Source organism: Taudactylus pleione, unplaced genomic scaffold (assembly GCF_031769625.1).
Source record: "Taudactylus pleione unplaced genomic scaffold, aTauple2 ptg000156l, whole genome shotgun sequence".
Classification (NCBI taxonomy): Eukaryota; Metazoa; Chordata; class Amphibia; order Anura; family Myobatrachidae; genus Taudactylus; species Taudactylus pleione.
In genome coordinates this window covers 4,316,501-4,336,860 of record NW_028284558.1, presented here as the reverse complement: position 1 = coordinate 4,336,860, position 20,360 = coordinate 4,316,501, and the positions used below count along the sequence as shown (strand labels likewise).

General features: G+C 44.3%; 1 protein-coding gene across 1 annotated transcript in view; it reads left to right on the top strand.

The window, feature by feature from the left end:
- The window catches only part of IFIH1 (interferon induced with helicase C domain 1), a 76,089-nt gene that overhangs the window by 12,044 nt on the left and 43,685 nt on the right, over window positions 1-20,360 (top strand). The window contains exons 4-7 of the mRNA XM_088474889.1: window positions 1,635-1,808; window positions 3,275-3,436; window positions 11,278-11,346; window positions 20,012-20,232. Of these exons, the coding sequence (XP_088331015.1) occupies window positions 1,635-1,808; window positions 3,275-3,436; window positions 11,278-11,346; window positions 20,012-20,232 (626 nt within the window). The remainder of the gene's footprint in view (window positions 1-1,634; window positions 1,809-3,274; window positions 3,437-11,277; window positions 11,347-20,011; window positions 20,233-20,360) is intronic.

Sequence of the window (20,360 nt, the reverse complement as noted above, 5' to 3'; positions counted from 1 at the left end):
AGAGCCCATTTGAAGTGTTGTAGAGTTGGAGAGGGAGAGAATTACAGAGGTAGGGAGTAGCACAAGCAAAATCTTGGAGGCAGGAGTGGGAGAAAGTAATCAGTTGGTAGGTGAGGCGGCATTCATTTGAGGAGCAAAGAGGGTGGTCTGGAGTGTGAAGGGAGATAAGGTTAGAGATGTAAATGGGAGATGATTGGGTAAGTGTTTTGTAAGTGAGTGTAAGAAGTCAGAAAGGGAAGGGGAGTCATTGTAGGGCTTGCAGAGGCAGATGTAGTACATTTGGAGAGGAAGATGAGCCAGGCAGCAGTATTGACAACAGACTGGTGTGGAGAGATGTGGGAATCGGAGGTCAATGGCAGAAGGTTACAGTAGTCCAATCTGGAGATGACCAGTGAGTGGATGAGGGTCTTAGTAGCATTCAGGGTGAGAAAGGGTCTGATCCTTTAAAATATGTTTGAGATGGAAATGACAGGACTACAAGAGGTACTGAATGTGTGGTTTGAAGGAGAGGGAGGAGACCAGGATAACTCCAAGACAGCACATTTGAGGGCTACAGGATAAGGTTATGCTGTCAATAGACAATTCAATTGTGGGAAGTGAGGTTATGCCGGAGGGTAAGAAGATGATCTTCTCAGTCTTAGACATGTTAAGTTCGAGATAGCACTGGGACATATAGGAAGAGATAGCAGAGAGACAGTTGGATATACGAGAGAGGGGGAGAGGTCAGGAGAGGAAAGGTAGATTGGATTGTCATCAGCATAGAGCTTATATGGGAGGCCAAAAGAGCGGATTAAGGCCCTCATTCAGAGCCGGACGCTCTGAGCAGAGCGCTCGCTCTGAATGAGGGCCGTCCTCCATAAAAATGGAGCGTCCTCCTGGACGCTCGTATAGCTGTGGGTCACCACCCACAGCCTATACGAGCGTGCAGGTTGATGGTCGTGATGGTCTTGACCATCGCCACTGCGAGCCGGAGCCTGCGGTTGAGTTTTTCAACCGCAAGGCCTGGAGTGATTTTGGCTCTATCAGAGGCACGCCCCCAGCACGCCCACCAAAGGGGGCGTGCTGTCAATCAACATCGACAGCACGCCCCCTTTGATCAGACACAACGAGCGAAGGAAAGTCCTTCGCTCGTCGCGTCTGGCGCATGCGCACAACGGAGCTCCCTCCGTCGTGCGCATGCTCAGTGCACAACATCGACCCACTTGCGAGCGGACAGCCGCTCACGAGTGGGTCTGAATCAGGCTTTTTCCCATTCCTTTCAATGGTCCATTAATTTCAATAGGCTTTCTATATGTATTTCATATTCTGGAAAACCCATAGTCAAGAATGGGAAATTAATGGGAAAGCTCTGCTAATAAATAAATAAAATTGGACAGTGTAGCCTCCGGCAAATCTTCAACTGCCAGCCAGCATCAGACCACCTAAGATAGCTCCCACTAAAACAGGGAAACAGCTTATCCTATCTGAGATTACCAGCACTGTGCTGAAAAACAATGAGCCTCTATGGCGATTTATTTAATATTTTAAATTCTATTCTATTAGTTATATTTCACATTTCATTATAGTAATTAAAGTGATTTAAATGTCCAAATATATTACACATATTTGGAGTAACAGTGTTATTTTCTTAATAGCAAAGAGCAATGGAACAGATCGTCCAATAGATGGTGTCAGTACAGAGTACAAGAGTGATTCCCAGGGTGACAATGTGATTAGTGAAGTAACCAATCAGAAGGCAGGAAACCACAATACAGCAGGTGACATCAGCATGTCGGAGGTGTCACATGCAGAAAGCTCTACTCTCCCAGGTAAGGAGTCAGTCATGGTGTGTGGCAACTTCTTATATCTCAGATTTCAGAGATATTTGTATTCTAATGTAGAGTAGGGGTTATGGATGATCAATTTAATAAGTTGCTGTGGAAAGAGCTAAATATGTTTTAATTTCTACAACAAACGCAAGAATTTTTAAATGTGTTTTTAGAGCTTTTCTAATTACTTTCAATGGTCTATTCTTTTCAATGGGGTTTCTACATGATGGAAATCCTATTGAAGTGATCATTTAAACCAATGGTGGCTTCCACTACAACATGGAAACAGCATGGCCTTTCTGTTCACCTAAAGACTACCAGCACTGTGCTCAAAAATACTGCATCTTTCTTGTATCCCTGGGCTGTGGATCCAGGCTAATGAAGGTGATTGAAAGCCCTTGATTGACAACTTTTCCAAATCAGTGGTTCCAATATATATTGCTCAGGTCTATAAGACCTCTGTCCATTATATAAAATAGAAAGAATATGGACACACACATTAAAATAAAGTTGATTTGTATAAAACACTTCTCAAACCCTAATTTACTACTTAATTAAATATTAAATACAAACACATTTTCTTCTTTCCTGATCTGTTGTAGTTCAGTTGGAAAATTAATCTCTCCTTCTGTCTTAATCCATCATAGTATAATGGCATACCCCCCAACATTTATGGTGCATACACACGGTCAGATTTTCCTTCAGCTATGAACGATAACGATTTAAAAAATTGTTCAATCGTTCATATCTGAAAGAAAAATCTGACATGCGGGGAACGATGAACGATGCGCGTGCCCACATGTCAGAAAACGAGATTTGACATCTGATGTGTTTGCAGTCAGATCTGTCAGATTTCGTTCATCGTTCAAATCGTTCATCATTTATGAAAAATCGTTCAACAATATCGTTCATCTGACAAATCTGGCCGTGTGTATGCACCATTAGACATGTGGAATCGGGACAAAATAAGACCATCCTGATGCACACATAAAAGCCCAGGAAGAACCTCTACCAACTTCCGTGTAAACTCTTCCCCTTTCGAGGTCCCCGAAGTAGGATTGTGCAACTGAAATTTTGTTTAGTGATTTACTATAATTTAAGTATATTTTATTTTATGCTGATAGTTTTATTTCACATTTTATTGCAGCAAACTAAAGTATTTAAATGTCCAAATACAGATACGCCCATTTGCATCTTTGCCGCTTGCACGGCAAATCGTGCCACGCATGGCACGAGTCGCGCACCCACGACCGGTTACGCTCGCTGCATTCATACCCGCGAGTCAATAGGTTTGCATGTTGCGAACGTAGCGCGCGGCATGGCGTACTGTGGCGCAGACGGCCGCGGCTAATCGCATGGCACGATGCGTGCGCACGTTTGCAGGACAATCGGCGAAGATGCAAGAGGACACATCTGTATCTCACATATATATTTAGCATTACGCAGTGTTATTTCTTCATTTACAGAGAGCAATGGAACAGATTGTCCACCGCACGATACCATCATAGAGTGTATGGGTGTTTCCCAGGATGACAATGTAATTTGTGAAGACACAGATCTGAAGGCTGATGCGAAAGGTGACAGCAGCATGTTGGAGCTGTCAAACGCAGAAAGCTCTGCTCACTCAGGTAAGGAGTCCGTCATTTCCAGCCAGGGAGATCTCACTTGTTTTAACTCGCACCCCTTAGAGGTCTGAGAACAATTATGCGAGATGAACATAACTGTATCATTCCCTCAGTTATGCCAATTGCAAAAGGAGCAATGGTCCCTGGGTAAAACAAAACCTTTATATCGAACAATGGTTGGAGCAGGGGTCCACATGTAAATTGACATGTGTACTGATGGTCATTATGTACTCAGAATCAGGCAGTAGGTGATGACTGTGGAGAATAAATATGAACAATTCAAAACTATAATTATTAACTTATCATATATGCATCAATACTGTCTTGGGTTCATATAAACTGAAAACATGGCACTAAAACTTGTCCGTGGCTTCAGGGAGATATTTGTTTGAAAAGGCTGATGTTGATTAAAAGGGGCGATAATGACATCGATGATGACATTGGCCCTCATTCAGAGCCACTCGCTAGCGGCAGTACGCTCGTTCCGAGCGATGTTCGCACATCTGCGCATGCGTACGGATCGTTATACGCATGCGCGAACCAGTCAGTGCGGCCGAAATTCATGTGCTCGCAATATAGCGAATGCCTGCTATTTTGAGTGACAGAATGAGGCGTATGTGGGTGGTAACAGGGGAAGGTGCTTGAAAACGGGGAGTGGAGATCCGAACGCAGGCGTGCTTAAAGGTCAAAACGGGCGTTTTATGGGTGTGCATATTTAAAACAGCAGCGTCATTGACCACGTCACTGGGTTTTTTTTAAGCCAGAACTGTTCGCAAAATTGTGGTAGCAAATCCAACCACAAGAATAGCGAGCAGTTCATACGCTGGTCGATGTACTCGATTAATCTAATAAATAGCGGACATGACGTATGGTGCGAGCGGCCAGGGGGCGTTTTTAACAAATAAACGAGCGTATGTTTTGCTCGCTCGTTCAGACTTAGAGGTGTGAACAGACTGCAATTTGCGAACGGATCATTTGAATAGCCACCCCTTGTTTTTGAACGAACGACCGCAAATAGCGTACGGCTCTGAATCAGGCCCATTGTTTCCTAACATTGATTTTCTTACATTCATCCCTAACGTCTATAGTTAGCCTGTGGTAAGGTGATATGGGGGTAAAAATAGAGATTTGCAGATATGATTCTTTGAGAACTGTGTTTCCCATCTTCGCACTGTGAGAACCCCCAACTTTTTTGAGGAGTTATGACTGTTGGAAGAGGTTGGATAATTACTGACACAGCCACATAGATATAACTCGCCTATCACCAAATCCACAGAAGATGTCTTGCGAGGACACAGTAGTTCATAAACTCTGATTAAAAGTATTGTGCATTTTAACTTTCTTTTTTAAAAGATGGAACTCTATTACCAACATTGATCAGCAGAGGTTAGCAAAGTCTTTCAGAACAAGCGTCTGCATTTTTTGTAAAAAAAAAAAGTGCAATCCACCATAAGCCTCATTATAAAATAAGTGTATACTCACTTTTAATAAAGTGACAATACACAGGGCAATCCAGCCCCATCACCAGACAGTGCCTTAGGCTGGCCATACACGGTAAGATTTTGTTAGACGATGTGCACGATTTCGATCGATTGTAACGATCAATCATGCCCATCGTGTGTGGTTTGGCATACTGTACAACGGCAATGCGCGACCCCACCGTCTTACATCGGCATCGCAGATCTTATGGTTTTTCCATAAGATCTACAATCTGTCATGCTGTTAAATAGGTAACCGAAGAATCTTGTAAGATGCATCGTTTACCATTCACAGCAGCATGCAATGCATCGGGCTGAATATTAAAACGTACCGAGGTGTTGTATGTTTTCAAATCGCCCCGTGTATGGCCAGCATTACTCAGATTTTACTTACACAGTGTATCCAAATCTGAAAGGTCCAAAACAGTTGGCTCATCCAGAGTACAGTATACAGCACAGGACTGTTATCAGATGTTTATTGCATAAACAATCTTTTGGGGCTTATACAGAGCAAATGTATGGGCAATTCACTGGAAAAATGTCAGACTATTTGTTAATATGTTAATTCACACTCATACAGTGGTTCCCAAACTCTGTCCTCATGGCACCCTAACAGTCCAGGTTTTCAGGATATCCATACTGAAGCACAGGTGACTTAAGGTGCATACACACTGGACGATATTTATGAAGGTTTTGAATGACGTCATCTTTGAACGATATATCGTTCAAATCGTCCAGTGTGTATGCACTAAGCAATGAACAATGCGCGCTCCTTCAGGTCGTTAACGATACCACCAGACGCCTGTACATGCATCTTGATCTGGGGAAATAGTTAATGATGCCATGCTGCTGAATGCAGCATGCCCCCCCTGCCCTCGTTTGTCGTATATGCACTTACCGATGCCTGGCCCGCCGTTGCCGATGACGCACAATACTCACATTGTCCAGTGCATATGCGCCTTTAGAGGGAGATTTATCCAAGTTTGAAGAGAGATAAAGTGGATGGAGTTAAAGTACCAGCCAATCAGCTCCTAACTGTCATTTTTCAAACACATCCTGTAAAGTGACAGTTAGAAGCTGATTATTCTTGATTTATCTTTCTCCACTTTATCTCTCTCCAAACTTTGAGTAATCTCCCCCTTGTCACCTGTGCTTAAGCATGGAAATCCTGAAAATCTGAACTGTACCTCAGTCAGTTTGATTATACCATCTATGCACAAGCATGGCTATCCTTAAAACCTGGATTATTAGGGTACTTTGAGGACCGAGTTTGGGAAACCCTGGTCCAATATTATTTGCCTGCTATTCCCGCTGTGGGTTTGTTACATTTAATTTAATATGAAAGGCACAATTCGCTTCTTTAATCTCTGTGGGGGCCATGTATGAAAGCTGGTGCAATGTGGTGTTGCCATTAGCGACCAGTGAGGATCTAGTAAATGTGAAAAAATTAAGGCAAATATATAATTAGTTATTATAGGAAACAGAACTTTTTTTCTTTACACCAATTTTATTAGTTGTGTCTTAAGCAAACATTGCAAACCAAGCAAGATGGAAATAAGATTGCCTTTTCAGAAAACATAATGATCAATGCACAATCTGTCCAGCAGATGGCGCACATGTCCATGAAAATGTCAAAACGTACTTCTAAGAAAAATTGTATGATCATCATTGGCCATAGGGGGTCATTCAGACCCACTCGCGAGCGGCAGTACACTCGCAAGTGGGTCGATGTTCCCCACTGCGCATGCGCACGACGGAGGGAGCTCCGTCGTGCGCATGCGCGAGACCCGGGGAGCGACGGGCTTTCCATCGCTCCAGGTCTCGCACCAAAGGGGGCGTGCTGTCGATGTTGATTGACAGCACGCCCCCTTTGGTGGGCGTGCTGGGGGCGTGGCGGCCAGACGGAGGCGTTCCCATGGGAACGCCTACCATCTGAAGCCGGCCCCACTGACATCACTAGTGATGTCAGTGGGAGTGATTTTGGCTCTGATAGAGCCAAAATCACTCTAGGGCTTGTGGCAGGGAGACCCTACCGCAGGGTCTCCGTCGCAAGTCCGATGGTCGCGATGGTCAAGACCATCGCGGCCATCTTTTTGGTCGCTCGCATCCAGCTAGTGTCCATGGAAATGATTGATGGGTTTATGTAGCTAGGTGTAACACCCTTGGCATGGAGTTATGCAATAATTCTCCCTTTGCTAAATCTTAGGCCACAGCTGTTTTCATAATGTTTCACCCTTTGTTTACCATAGGCCTGACTGAGAGATCGACGGAATGCCGATGTTTACTCAGTTGAGCGATTATCGGTATCTGCGCATGTGTCTGAGTCACACGGCACGTGCGTCCTGTTTCATTACCGATGCTGCTTATATTAAGGATGTATTAACAAAATGATTGACATGCAGGGAGCATTTGTGGTGGGGATGTGGCGACTCAAACACAGGCGTGTTGTGACTGTTTTCGCCTTTCTTCTCAGTTCCTGCAGTCATTCTGCGTGACCATAGGGTTACTCAGAAGTCCAATAATCTACTGATCTGCGTCCGATGCAGTGTCTTTGTAATCATTCGCTTGGATTCATAAAGCCGCCAGCGAGCGTCTCAATACAAATCCCGCCGGCCGCGGCATTTGTATATTTTCGCACAGAAGCTGCGTACAAATTTGCAGCTGCGGTGGCATTAGCGTACATCTCTGCATCAGGCCCCATGTTACGTCACCCAAGCATAGGCGTGCGCAGACGCCGACACAGGAGGTGCCACTTCGGCGCTTCCCCCGTCCACACCTCCCAACAGGACATAGACTACTCAGCTGAACGGCCAGGTGAGTCCAGGAGAAAAGTGTATGTCCTGGAGGGAGGGGGGAAGGGGTAGTCCATGACCTGGTAGAGGGGGAAGTGCCAAAAGGGCACCCCCTATGCCAGCACCTGTGCACGCCTATGCACCCAAGGCTATGTCATCCATAGTGCAGCATAACTTATGGGGGAGATAGATTGGAGGGGATATTTATCAAAGCTTGGCGAGAGATAAAGCAGAGAGAAAAAAGCTGCTAACTGTCATTTTGCAAACTCGGCCTTTGAAATGACAGGAGCTGATTGGTTGGTACTTTATCTCTCTCCACTTTTTCTCAAGCTGAAGTTTGATAAATTTCCCCATAGTTCGGTATAGGAGATTCACAATACAGATGTCCACAAAACAAAAAGAAAAAATAAATACTGAAAAGTGCGTCATCTACTTGAGAGATTATAGGTCACAATGCTCAAACAACTCAGCAGTAACTTATACCCCTTCCTCCTTATGATCTTATTTTCTAATGTTCGTTAGAGCCTCTTGTCTACTTTTCTGAACCCGTTATAAATCCTTGTTTACCATATATGAATACATACAATTAATGAAAAAATAACCAGTCATTTATATAGTGCACACGTATTACGCAGCATTTTAGAGATAACATATGGTCATTCACATCCGTCCCTACCACAGTGCAGCCAACAATCTACATTCCTTCTCACATGGACACACACACACTAGGATTACATTTTTTTTTCTCTGGAAGCCAGTTAACCGACCAGTGTGTTTTTGGATAGTGGGAGGATACTGGGGAACTCGAAGGAAACCCACGCAAGCACGGGGAACACGGGCCCCTGGGTCCAGGGGGGCCCCACACACCCTGCACCCATAATAATATTTACCTCTCCGGAGTCCCACGTTGGTGCAGAGGTTCGGCGATGTAAAACAACTGGAAAATGGCCACAGCGGCCATTTTCCCGTCGTATGTGCAGTACAGGGAAAATGGCCACCGTGGCCATTTTCCCGGTGACCTGCGCATACACTATAGACTCTGGGCACACTCTAGTGCCCAGAGTCTATAACTCCAGCGCTGGCCGCGCACAGCTCAGTGTGCTGCCGGGCGGAGAGTAGGGGGCCAGTGTCGGAGACTGCACACGGGCCCCCTCCTCTCTAGAAACGCCCCTGCATGGGGAGAACATACAAACTGCACAGATAGGACCCTGCTTGGAGTCAAACTGATGACCCCAGTACTGTAAGACAGTGATGCTAACCACTATGATAATAATTATCATACAATCACATACTGTACATGTCGTACTATAAACGTACTAAATGCACAATATTCCAATTGAATGTTTGTTTTATTTATTTTGTATCTATACATACATACAAACCTAAACACAATACAAACCATAAACCAATCACAAAGCAATATGTCCATATTTATTTTATACCCTCCAAATATTGCTGTCAAAATGACAAACACAATGGAACCATATGGGTTTGTATCAGCCCTAAAAGCAACTATAGAACAAATATATAAAAAATAATATTTTAAGCATGCTATAACAATATGTTATAAATAAATATAATAGGGATACTATAATAGGAGTGATGGACATTAGAAAGGGTTTGTACTGCAGTGTGCTGGCCCAATTCATTCAGTGCGTTCGTCTTTCCACCCACCGTATTGTCAACCCCAAATGTCCCTTATCTCATTGATTTTAGTGTATTAATATGTGTATAGCAGAAACCAGCCATCAAAGCTAGAAAAATAATCATTTAAGGTCCGTATTCAATTTGAGGCGTTAAGTCCGGATTCGCGGTAATTTACCGTCGATTACGTCATTATCGCCTGTTTTAGTTTTTCTCCGTATTCAATTTGTAAGACTTTCCGCCTAGGCGTTAAGTCACTGCAATGTAATAGGCGGTAAAGTATCGCCTATGAATGACAGGCGTTAAAATGTGCAGAATTGGGGTTTTGGGGTGCAACATTTCGGGAACCCCCGTGCAGCCTTCAGACAGTCCCCCAAAGGTAATCTGTGTCAAAAAATAAATAAATTAAGGGCACCCCAAAAATTTACTTTGAAAAAGGGGGTGAAAAAAAAAAGTTTGGGTACAGATTTAAAAAATAGCGAACTTGACTCTGGGGGGGTCCCCAAGTATGCCCCAAGTGTTTTTTTCATTGCAGGTGTTTGCAGCAGGTGGGTTTTTCACAATTTTTTTAAGTCACTTTAGCAACTTTAAAATATGCTGAACCCCATTTTTAAGTACCCCAAATTTGATGGCCATAGTAGTTTTGCCCTAAAAAAACTTCTAAATGCTCTTCTGCATCATAGTGATCCCCCATGTCTACACATCTTTAGGGGGGTCCCTAGAATATTTCCCGAAAATTCCCGTTTTTTTTAACCTGTAAAAAAAAGTTGTAAAAATGTACAAAAAAATTATATAAGGTCCCCCCCCCAAAAGCCAAACCAGCCCCAGGCTTGCCAGCCAGTGGTGGTTTCTAAAAATACGGGGAACAAAATGTGTAGGGTTCCACCGTATTTTAGAAACCAACACCAGGCTGCAGGGACTAGTGCTGGTTTTAAATATAGGGGGCAAAAATGACGTGGGGTACCCCCTATATTTAAGACCCGCACCAGACCCAACTGACCGGGATGTAATGCCACAGCCCGGAGACCCAATCACCGGGGCTCCAGGTCCAAAGCATTACACCCCAAGTCGGTCAGCGCAAGGCGGTGATCTCGGGGGAGTCGGGGACCCCCCATAAAAGGGTCCCACCTCTCCCGAGCACCACAGGCTTACGCTGAAGCCTGGGGCTCATCACCATACCCCTGGAGCAGTGGGTATGGGAGTTATAGGGGGGGCCAAATAATGTAACACTATTATACTTTACAGTGGAACTACAAGTGCCAGCATGCCGGCCATTTTCCACTTGTGGAACAAGTGCCAGCAGAGATGCGGCACCTGTACCCCCACTGTAAAATAAATAGTTAAAGAAAGACAAAACACACACACACCGTGACAAGTATAACTTTATTTCATGCCCCTACTCGGCTCAAATTGAATACGGGCCTAAGTTGGCATGAAATCACCTCTACGCTGCTCCTGCACAATACAGACCGATGTAATTTCGCTCTTAGGGCTCCCTTATTAAACTTTATGTAAACCTCTGTCTTTGGATTGAGAACATTAGGGAAATAATAGAGACCATACTAAATGACCTGCTCGGAACCAAATAAATCATATTTTTATATTGGCAGTTATTGGCTTATGTAGAGAGGTAACTTGAGCAATCCTATTTAGTAATCCTCTGGAAAACAAGGTGTTGGACTCTCTCTATCACCGCAGATATTTATTTTGAAGGAAGAAGTTGCTGAAACAGTCAGTACCTATGAAACATGTACAGTGCCATAAAGATTAGGTCATACCAAGCAGACTTGCCACAGATGTTGTACGGTAATGAATGGCCTTTCCATTTTTAAAGGTCATTGGTGAAATAACACTTCAGCACAGTACAGTTGTTTACTTTTGAAACGTTATTTTTCTACATCCAATTTATGGATTTTTTTTTTTTTTTCAGATTTGGAGTCAAGTTTTACTGAATTAAGTATGAACAGAACAAATGAAACTGTTGAGAGCACAGAATCAGGTAACACATAATATACTTGCTCTGAATATTTGGTGTTTACAATTTTGAAATTCACATTTTGGGAATGTAGATGGAGGCAAAGGTGGATTAGAGATGTCTGGAATCCTCCTAGACCAGGAACTACTAAAGGAGTTTTCCACTTTAAATAACATACATGCTGGGACTTACACCATTCATCTATCTAACATACATGCTGGGACATCCACCATTCATCTATCTAACATACATTCTGGGACTTCCACCATTCATCTATCTAACATACATGCTGGAACCTCCACCATTCATCTATTTAGCACACATAGCTGGGACCTTCACCATTCATCTATTTAGCACACATAGCTGGGACCTCCACCATTCATCTATTTAGCACACATAGCTGGGACCTCCACCATTCATCTATTTAGCACACATAGCTGGGACCTCCACCATTCATCTATTTAGCACACATAGCTGGGACCTCCACCATTCATCTATTTAGCACACATAGCTGGGACATCCACCATTCATCTATTTAGCACATATAGCTGGGACCTCCACCATTCATCTATTTAGCACACATAGCTGGGACCTCCACCATTCATCTATTTAGCACACATAGCTGGGACCTCCACCATTCATCTATTTAGCACACATAGCTGGGACCTCCACCATTCATCTATTTAGCACACATAGCTGGGACCTCCACCATTCATCTATTTAGCACACATAGCTGGGACCGCTGCCAATTACCTTCGGTGCTGTTTATAGCGGGAGAAATCTGACGCAACAGCTCTAAGATTTTCTATTAGAGCTGCTACAGAGGGTCTCTCCCGCTACAGAGGGTCTCTCCCGCTACAGAGGGTCTCTCTTGCTACAGAATGTAGCAGCAGAGCGACACTCTGTAGCAAGAGCGACACTCTGTAGCAAGAGCGACACTGTAGCAGCAGCGACACTGTAGCAGCAGCGACACTGTAGCAGCAGCGACACTCTGTAGCAAGAGCGACACTCTGTAGCAGCACAGCCACACTCTGTAGCAGCACAGCCACACTCTGTAGCAGCACAGCCACACTCTGTAGCAGCAGCGACACTCTGTAGCGAGAGCGACACTCTGTAGCGAGAGCGACACTCTGTAGCAGCAGCGACACTCTGTAGCGAGAGCGACACTCTGTAGCAAGTGCGACACTCTGTAGCAAGAGCGACACTCTGTAGCAAGAGAGACAGAGTGGCTGTGCTGCTACAGAGTGTGACTGTGCTGCTACAGAGTGTGACTGTGCTGCTACAGAGTGTGACTGTGCTGCTACAGAGTGTGACTGTGCTGCTACAGAGTGTGACTGTGCTGCTACAGAGTGTGACTGCGCTGCTACAGAGTGTGGCTGCGCTGCTACAGAGTGTGGCTGCGCTGCTACAGAGTGTGGCTGCGCTGCTACAGAGTGTGGCTGCGCTGCTACAGAGTGTGGCTGCGCTGCTACAGAGTGTGGCTGCGCTGCTACAGAGTGTGGCTGCGCTGCTACAGAGTAGCTCTCTGTAGCAGGAGAGATTCCCAGCATTGGAGGTGACAGGCCTAAAATACCAAAACTGAATGTGCTGTATGATTTAGTGGCTCCACTAAATTCTGCAATATTGTACAGTCATTTATGTCACTGCGGAGAAAGATATGTTTTTTCCGCAGTGAAATAAATAACTGTACAATATTGCAGAATTTAGAGGAGCCACTAAATCATACAGCACATTCAGTTCTGGATATTTTAGTCTACTATACAAAAAATACGGTTCAAGTTTTCACATACAGTCAGGTCCATAAATATTGGGACATTGACAGAATTTTCAGATTTTGGCCTCTATTCACCACCACAATGGTTTTGAAATGAAATAAACAAGATGTGCTTTAACGGCAGACTTTCAGATTTAATTTGAGGGTAATTACATCCAAATCGGGTGACCGGTGTAGGAATTACAACGGTTTCAATATGTGCCTCCCACTTTTTAAGGGGCCAAAAGTAATGGGACTATCAACTCAAAAGCTATTTCATGGACAGGTGTGGGCTATTCCCTCGTTATTTCATTATCAATTAAGCAGGTAAAAGGTCTGGAGTTGATACTAGGTGTGACATTTGCATTTGGAATCAGTTGATGTCGACTCTCAATATGAGATCCAAAGAGCTGTCACTATCAGTGAAGCAAGCCATCATTAGGCTGAAAAATCAAAACAAACCCATCAGAGAGATAGCAAAAACATTAGGTGTGGCCAAATCAACTGTTTGGAACATTCTTAAAAAGAAAGAACGCACCGGAGAGCTCAGCAACACCAAAAGACCCGGAAGACCACGGAAAACAACTGTGGTGGATGACAGAAGAATTATTTCCCTGGTGAAGAAAAACCCCTTTACAACAGTTGGCCAAATCAAGAACACTCTCCAGGAGGTAGATGTATATGTGTCAAAGTCAACAATCAAGAGAAGACTTCACAAGAGTGAATATAGAGGGTTCACCACAAGATGCAAACCATTGGTGAGCCACAAAAACAGGAAGACCAGATTAGAGTTTGCTAAACAAAATCTAAAAAAGCCATTACAGTTCTGGAACAACATCCTATGGACAGATGAGACAAAGATCAACTTGTACCAGAGTGATGGGAAGAGAAGAGTACGGAGAAGGAAAGAAACTGCTCATGATCCAAAACATACCACCTCATCAGTGAAGCATGGTGGTGGTAGTGTCATGGCGTGAGCATGTATGGCTGCCAATGGAACTGGTTCCCTTGTATTTATTGATGATGTGACTGCTGACAAAAGCAGCAGAATGAATTCTGAAGTGTTTCGGGCAATATTATATGCTCATATTCAGTCAAATGCTTCAGAACTCATTGGACGGCGCTTCACAGTGCAGATGAACAATGACCCGAAGCATACTGCAAAAGCAACCAAAGAGTTTTTTAAGGCTAAAAAGTGGAATATTATGCAATGGCCAAGTCAATCCCCTGACCTGAATCCGATTGAGCATGCATTTCACTTGATGAAGACAAAACTGAAGGGAAAATGCCCCAAGAACAAGCAGGAACTGAAGACATTTGCAGTAGAGGCCTGGCAGAGCGTCACCAGGGATGAAACCCAGCGTCTGGTGATGTCTATGCATTCCAGACTTCAGGCTGCAATTGCCTGCAAAGGATTTGCAACAAAGTATTAAAACGTGAAAGTTAGATGTAGGATTGTTTAGTTTGTCCCATTACTTTTGGCCCCTTAAAAAGTGGGAGGCACATATAGAAACCGTTGTAATTCCTACACCGTTCACCTGATGTGGATGTAATTACCCTCAAATTAAATCTGAAAGTCTGCAGTTAAATCACATCTTGTTTGTTTCATTTCAAAGCCATTGTGGTGGTGAATAGAGGCCAAAATATGAAAATTCTGTCAATGTCCCAATATTTATGGACCTGACTGTATAAGCAGTATAACCGTATCATTCTGTATGTGCACAGAAGTGTCCTGGGAAAACTGAAAATACACATTTCTGTGAAATAAGAAAACTATTTACAGCATTAGTAAATATAAAACTAAATGATCCTAAATCTTACTCCAGCCTGAAATGTACTGTGGTGTTTCCATTATAGCACAGCAGGCTGAGAGTGCTTGTTGCTAGGTATTAATGATGAGACCTAGCTAAGCTTGTTTTCATAGCAAACTGTATTCCCTCTGCAGACCTTCCAGTATGACACAACTGACTGTCTGTTTTTCCCACTTCCAATAACGTCTCCTTAATTACATAATGGATGGTAAAAGGGACTATTAACACTTAACTTAAGGGTACTTCTCCCTATACAACTGCATCCCATCTGACAACTCACATGGCTCAAAACATTTATTATAGGGTTTAAGGGCCTGATTCAGAGCCGCTCGTAAGCGGCCGCTCGTTCGCTCCGAGCGATGTTTGCCCAACTGCGCATGCGTACGGATCGTTATACGCATGCGCAAACCAGTCAGTGCGGTCGAAATTCTTGTGCTCGCAAAATAGCGAATGCCTGATAATTTGAGTGATAGAAAGAGGCGTATGTGGGTGGTAACAGGGGAAAGTGCTTGAAAACGGGGAGTGGAGATCCGAACGCAGGCGTGCTTAAAGGTCAAAACGGGCGTTTTATGGGTGTGCATAATTAAAACAGCAGCGTCATTGACCACGTCACTGGGTTATTTTATAGTCAGAACTGCTCGCAAGATTGCGGTAGGAAAAACCAACCCCAAGAATAGCGAGCAGTTCATACCCTGGTCGATGTACTCGATTAATCTAATAAATAGCGGACATGACGTAAGATGCCAGGGGGCGTATTTTTTCAAAAAATGACCGCAAGTTTGGTTCGCTCGTTCAGACCTAGAGGCGTGAACAGACCGCAAAGAGCGAAGGGTTGATTTGAATAGCCACCCCTATTTTCTGGACGAGCGAGCGCTAATTGCGTCCGGCTCTGAATCAGGCCCTAAGTCTTTTTACTAAGCCTTGAATGGAGATAAAGTGAATGGAGATAAAATACCAACCAACCAGCTCCTAACTGTAATTTCTCAAACACAGCCTGTGACATGGCAGTTGGGAGATGATTGACTGGTACTTTATCTTCGTTCACTTTATCTCCATCCAAGGCTTAGTAAATAAACCCCTTAATTCGTATTATTGTACACGTATACATCGAAAGCAGTATATTTAATGAAATGTAATCCCTACATGGTGAAACAGTATTTACGCTGGATGGCGTATGGTGTAGGTGTTAAACTATACTTGTTAACTGTCCTGATTTTGGTGGGACTGCCACAATTTGTGTCCTAGCAAGTAGGGCTTATGTAAGTGGTTACAGTTTCACCCAAAACTCATCCTATCTGGATGCATTGGGGCAGGGGGCTTTGGCGGCTTGGGGGCTGGGCCTCCTGACACCATCGCAGATCTGAGTGCTGCTTCCGAAGACGCAGCATCGAACCGATGGTCTTGATGGCTGCAGCATCGGCCATCTCAAAAAGCCAAAGGCTACTCAGAATGGCCATCTCACCTGCATAAGCAGGAAATCTGCATCTTCCGACGTAGGACCTGACCTCTGCACTCCCAGAAAACAGGGACGACGCTCTCGTATCCAGGAACGCAGGCTGTTGCCACCCCCTCCTGCAAATGGCTCGGAGACATTGGGATGGAGGCCTGTAATTGCGCAGTACACCTCCTGCGCATTCACAGTCCTCCCACCATCTTTGAATGAGATCCAATATCTGGATGGGCGGAACAGGGGCTTTCTAATGTTGGCCAAGTATAGTAAGCGTGTATTCGTGCAATTACGAACATATGCAGACTGGCAAAAAGATACATTTATATCTGGGTGCAAATAGCGGATAAGTAGAGCAGTCGCCAGCACTAGCGAATCATTTGCGTTTGGCTTTTTGTGGTCTGACACTGATAGGTGCTTTTGTCGTTGTTGGGGCATAAATTATGCTTTTGTAAACATGTTTGAGAGAAAACAATAGTTACTTATTTCATAGGTGAAAGGGTTTTGTAGTGTAATTAATGACTAATAGCAGTTGTGTTTGTTGCACATGTATAAGGGCATAAGTGTGATGTAAGTGTTGTGCGTGACTGATCTAAACTAGACGCATATGATCTTGTTGAAGACAGAAACACATCTCCAGTTTTGCATATGGGCTGTAATGTGCTATTTTTGCATGAGACTTTTTCAGTCGTAAGTTAAGGTGCATACACACCTGTACGATATGGGCCCGATTTGGCCGATTTAGCCAAATCGGAACGACAAATCGGGCATATCGTGCAGTGTGTATGCCCAATTTGCGCATACCCGCGGTTGCTTGCGATATCGTGCGATTGGCTGTGCTGCACAGTCAATCATATGATATCGTATGTGAGCCTGTACAAGTTAATGAAGGATGGAACACTGGGCCTGATTCAGACCCGCTCGTAAGCGTCCGCACACTCGCTCTGAGCGATGGTTGCACAACTGCGCATGTGTATGGTTCGCAATGCGCATGCGCAAACCAGTCATCGGAAATCGTGCGCTCGTAAAACACAGAGGGGCTGCTATTTTGAGTGACAGAATGTTTGTGGGTGATAATGGGGGAAGGTGCTTGAAAACGGGGGAGTGGTTGTCCGAACGCAGGCGTGCCCAACGGTCAAAAGGCCGTTTAATGGGAGTGCATGATTCGCAAAGGAGCGTCATTGATCACGTCACTTGGTTGTCTTTTAGCCTGAACTGCTCGCAGTGATAGCGGGAAGTAATTCTTACCTCAAGCGCTGCGAGCAGTTCAGATGCCGTTCGATGTTCCCGATTAATCTAATGAAAACAGGAGATGACGTGATTTGCGAACGGCAAAGGGGCGTCTTGAAAAAATAGCGAGCGCATTTAGCGGACGCTCGCACAGACATAGAGGCGTCCTCACACCACAAAGAGCGAGCGCTCAATTTAAATATCTGGCCCCTTTTTGAGAGCGAGCGGTCGCAAATCGCGTCCGGGTCTGAATCAGGCCCAGTGATTGTTCTGTCTTTCATTACATCTGTCAAGTGTGTACCGGCAATCATGCGACGTCCAGGGTGAAGACAATCGCCCTGAACATCGGCATGATTGCCGGTCGTTTAGGTGTGTACCCAGCCTTACTCTCATTTTATGGCCAACTCTGCCCAAGCCCCATTATGTCAGATGTGTCTGGTTCTGTTTAATATCCACAACCCTCCCTATAGCCACAGTCTGTGTATTGAGAAACATGTTGTTATTACTTGGGGATGTGGTTTCTTATTTAACATGACAAATATATATATACAGATGTACGCTAATGCCAACGCAACTGCAAATTTGAACGCAGCGGCTGTAGAAAAATATGCAAATGTCACAGCCGCTGGGATTTGTACTGCGACACCCTCCAAGCGCGTGTGTGCAAAGGTGCAGCATCGGTCGTAGATCAGTCGATTAGCGAAGTTCTCAGTAGTCTTGTTACTCAGAATGGCCACCTGAACTAGACACTCGGCTGTATAAGGGATCGCAGTCGCAGTTTGTGTCACGCCCCCAACACGGTCATTACATGCCTGCATTTTCGTCTGCGCTTTCTCGTTACCTTCCTCAAACGCTCCCTGGCTGTAATTCACACTGCGGCCAAATCCTTGGTGCGAGCGCCAACGGTATTGAAACTTGGCGCATGCGAAGTGCAACTCCTTGTCATGCGCAGATCACCGATATCACTCAACTGCGTAAACATCGGCCATTGCATCCATCTCTGAGTCAGACCCACTATCTGGTTTCTCTTATTACTATGACTCCACCTCATTCAAAGCAGAGGTTACAGTACAAAAAATAGGGTTGAAATATGAACCCGTTATCTCTATGTAGGCGAGCTCTTCTGAAGGGTAATGGGCCTTATTCAGAGGTGGACACAGTGCTGATTGTGCAGTTGACCAATGTTTCTTGTACTGTGCATACATAGCGATGGCTTAGCAACGGCGGTCGCAGTGAGGATTTGGGCGAGTTATTGACATTTAGTGAGCGTTTATGGGAGGTAATGGGGTTGCTAGTCAAATGTGGGTGTATCGCAATGTTTTATGGGTGTGTCGCAGACTGGGACCACATCTTTGTACTGGCTTAGGGCCTGATTCAGAGCCGCTCGTAAGCGGCCGCTCGTTCGTTCCGAGTGATGTTCGCACATCGCATGCGTATGGGTTTTAGTACGCATGCGCGAACCAGTCAGTGCAGTCGAAAATTGTGTGCTCGCAATATAGCGAATGCCTTCTAATTTGAGTGACAGGATGAGGCGTTTGTGTGTGGTAACAGGGGAAGGTGCTTGAAAACGGGGAGTGGAGATCCGAACGCAGGCGTGCCAAACGGTCAAAATGGGTGTGCATAATTAACAAAGCAGCGTCATCGACCACGTCAGTTGGGTTTCTTTTAGCCAGAACTGCTCGCATGATTCCGGTAGGAAAATGCTACCACAAGAATAGCGAGCAGTTCATTCGCCTTTCGATGTACTCGATTAATCTAATAAATAGCGGAGATGACGTATAATGCGAGCGGCCAGGGGGCGTTTTTTTACAAAAAACCGTCTGCATGTTTTGTTCGCTCGTTCAGACATAGAGGCGTCAACAGACCGCAAAGAGCGAACGGTCAATTTAAATAGCCTGCCCCTTTTTCTGGACGAGCGAGCGCAAATAGCGTCCGGCTCTGAATCAGGCCCTTAGTTATGACTGACATTCTGAGCAGCATTTTGGGCAACCTCAATTGATTGCAAAATTTTATTGCATTTATATATATTAATTTGGAGTTGTGCACCTGAGATTTGTCTGTTTCTGTGCCAGCATTTTGGATTACTCAGAAGTTCGATGTTTGCGACCGATATGCGACCAATGGTGTATAGAGTGTGTGTGTGTGTGTGTGTATATATATATATATATATATATATATATATATATATTGATATAGACAAAACAAGCCAAATGTGGAAACTCAGAATTGGACGCAAATCTGGCTACACACCCACGACACTCCCACGAGAAGGTTCAACTTCATCCATAACCCAGTTACCACCTAGTTGACACCCAGGGAATGCTCAATTTCACGTGCGAAGAGAAATTACCAATATGATATATTTATAAAGTTGAACTGTATAGGTAAAAAACACCCCCTAATATTACAGCAATATATAATGTACTGTACGTATTTCTCTCATGGCAGATGACGATGTGACATCAGAAGGAGCTTCTCCATTTTCAAAAATTACACTCCGAGATTACCAGATGGAAGTGGCCAAACCAGCTTTGGAAGGCGAGAATGTTATTGCATGCTTGCCCACAGGAAGTGGGAAAACCAGAGTGGCTGTATACATAGCCAGGGATCATCTGAGCAGTAGAATGAAAAATAATCTGCCAGCAAAAGTTATTGTGTTAGTCAACAAGGTACAGCCACTTTCCTTTTTACTAACTTTTGCAGTCGCACTTATTTTTTGTAGTTCTTCTACAGTGTTTTAATAACATTTAAAAAGTATGGATGTGCACCAGACCATTTTTGGTGGATTTGGTTCTAA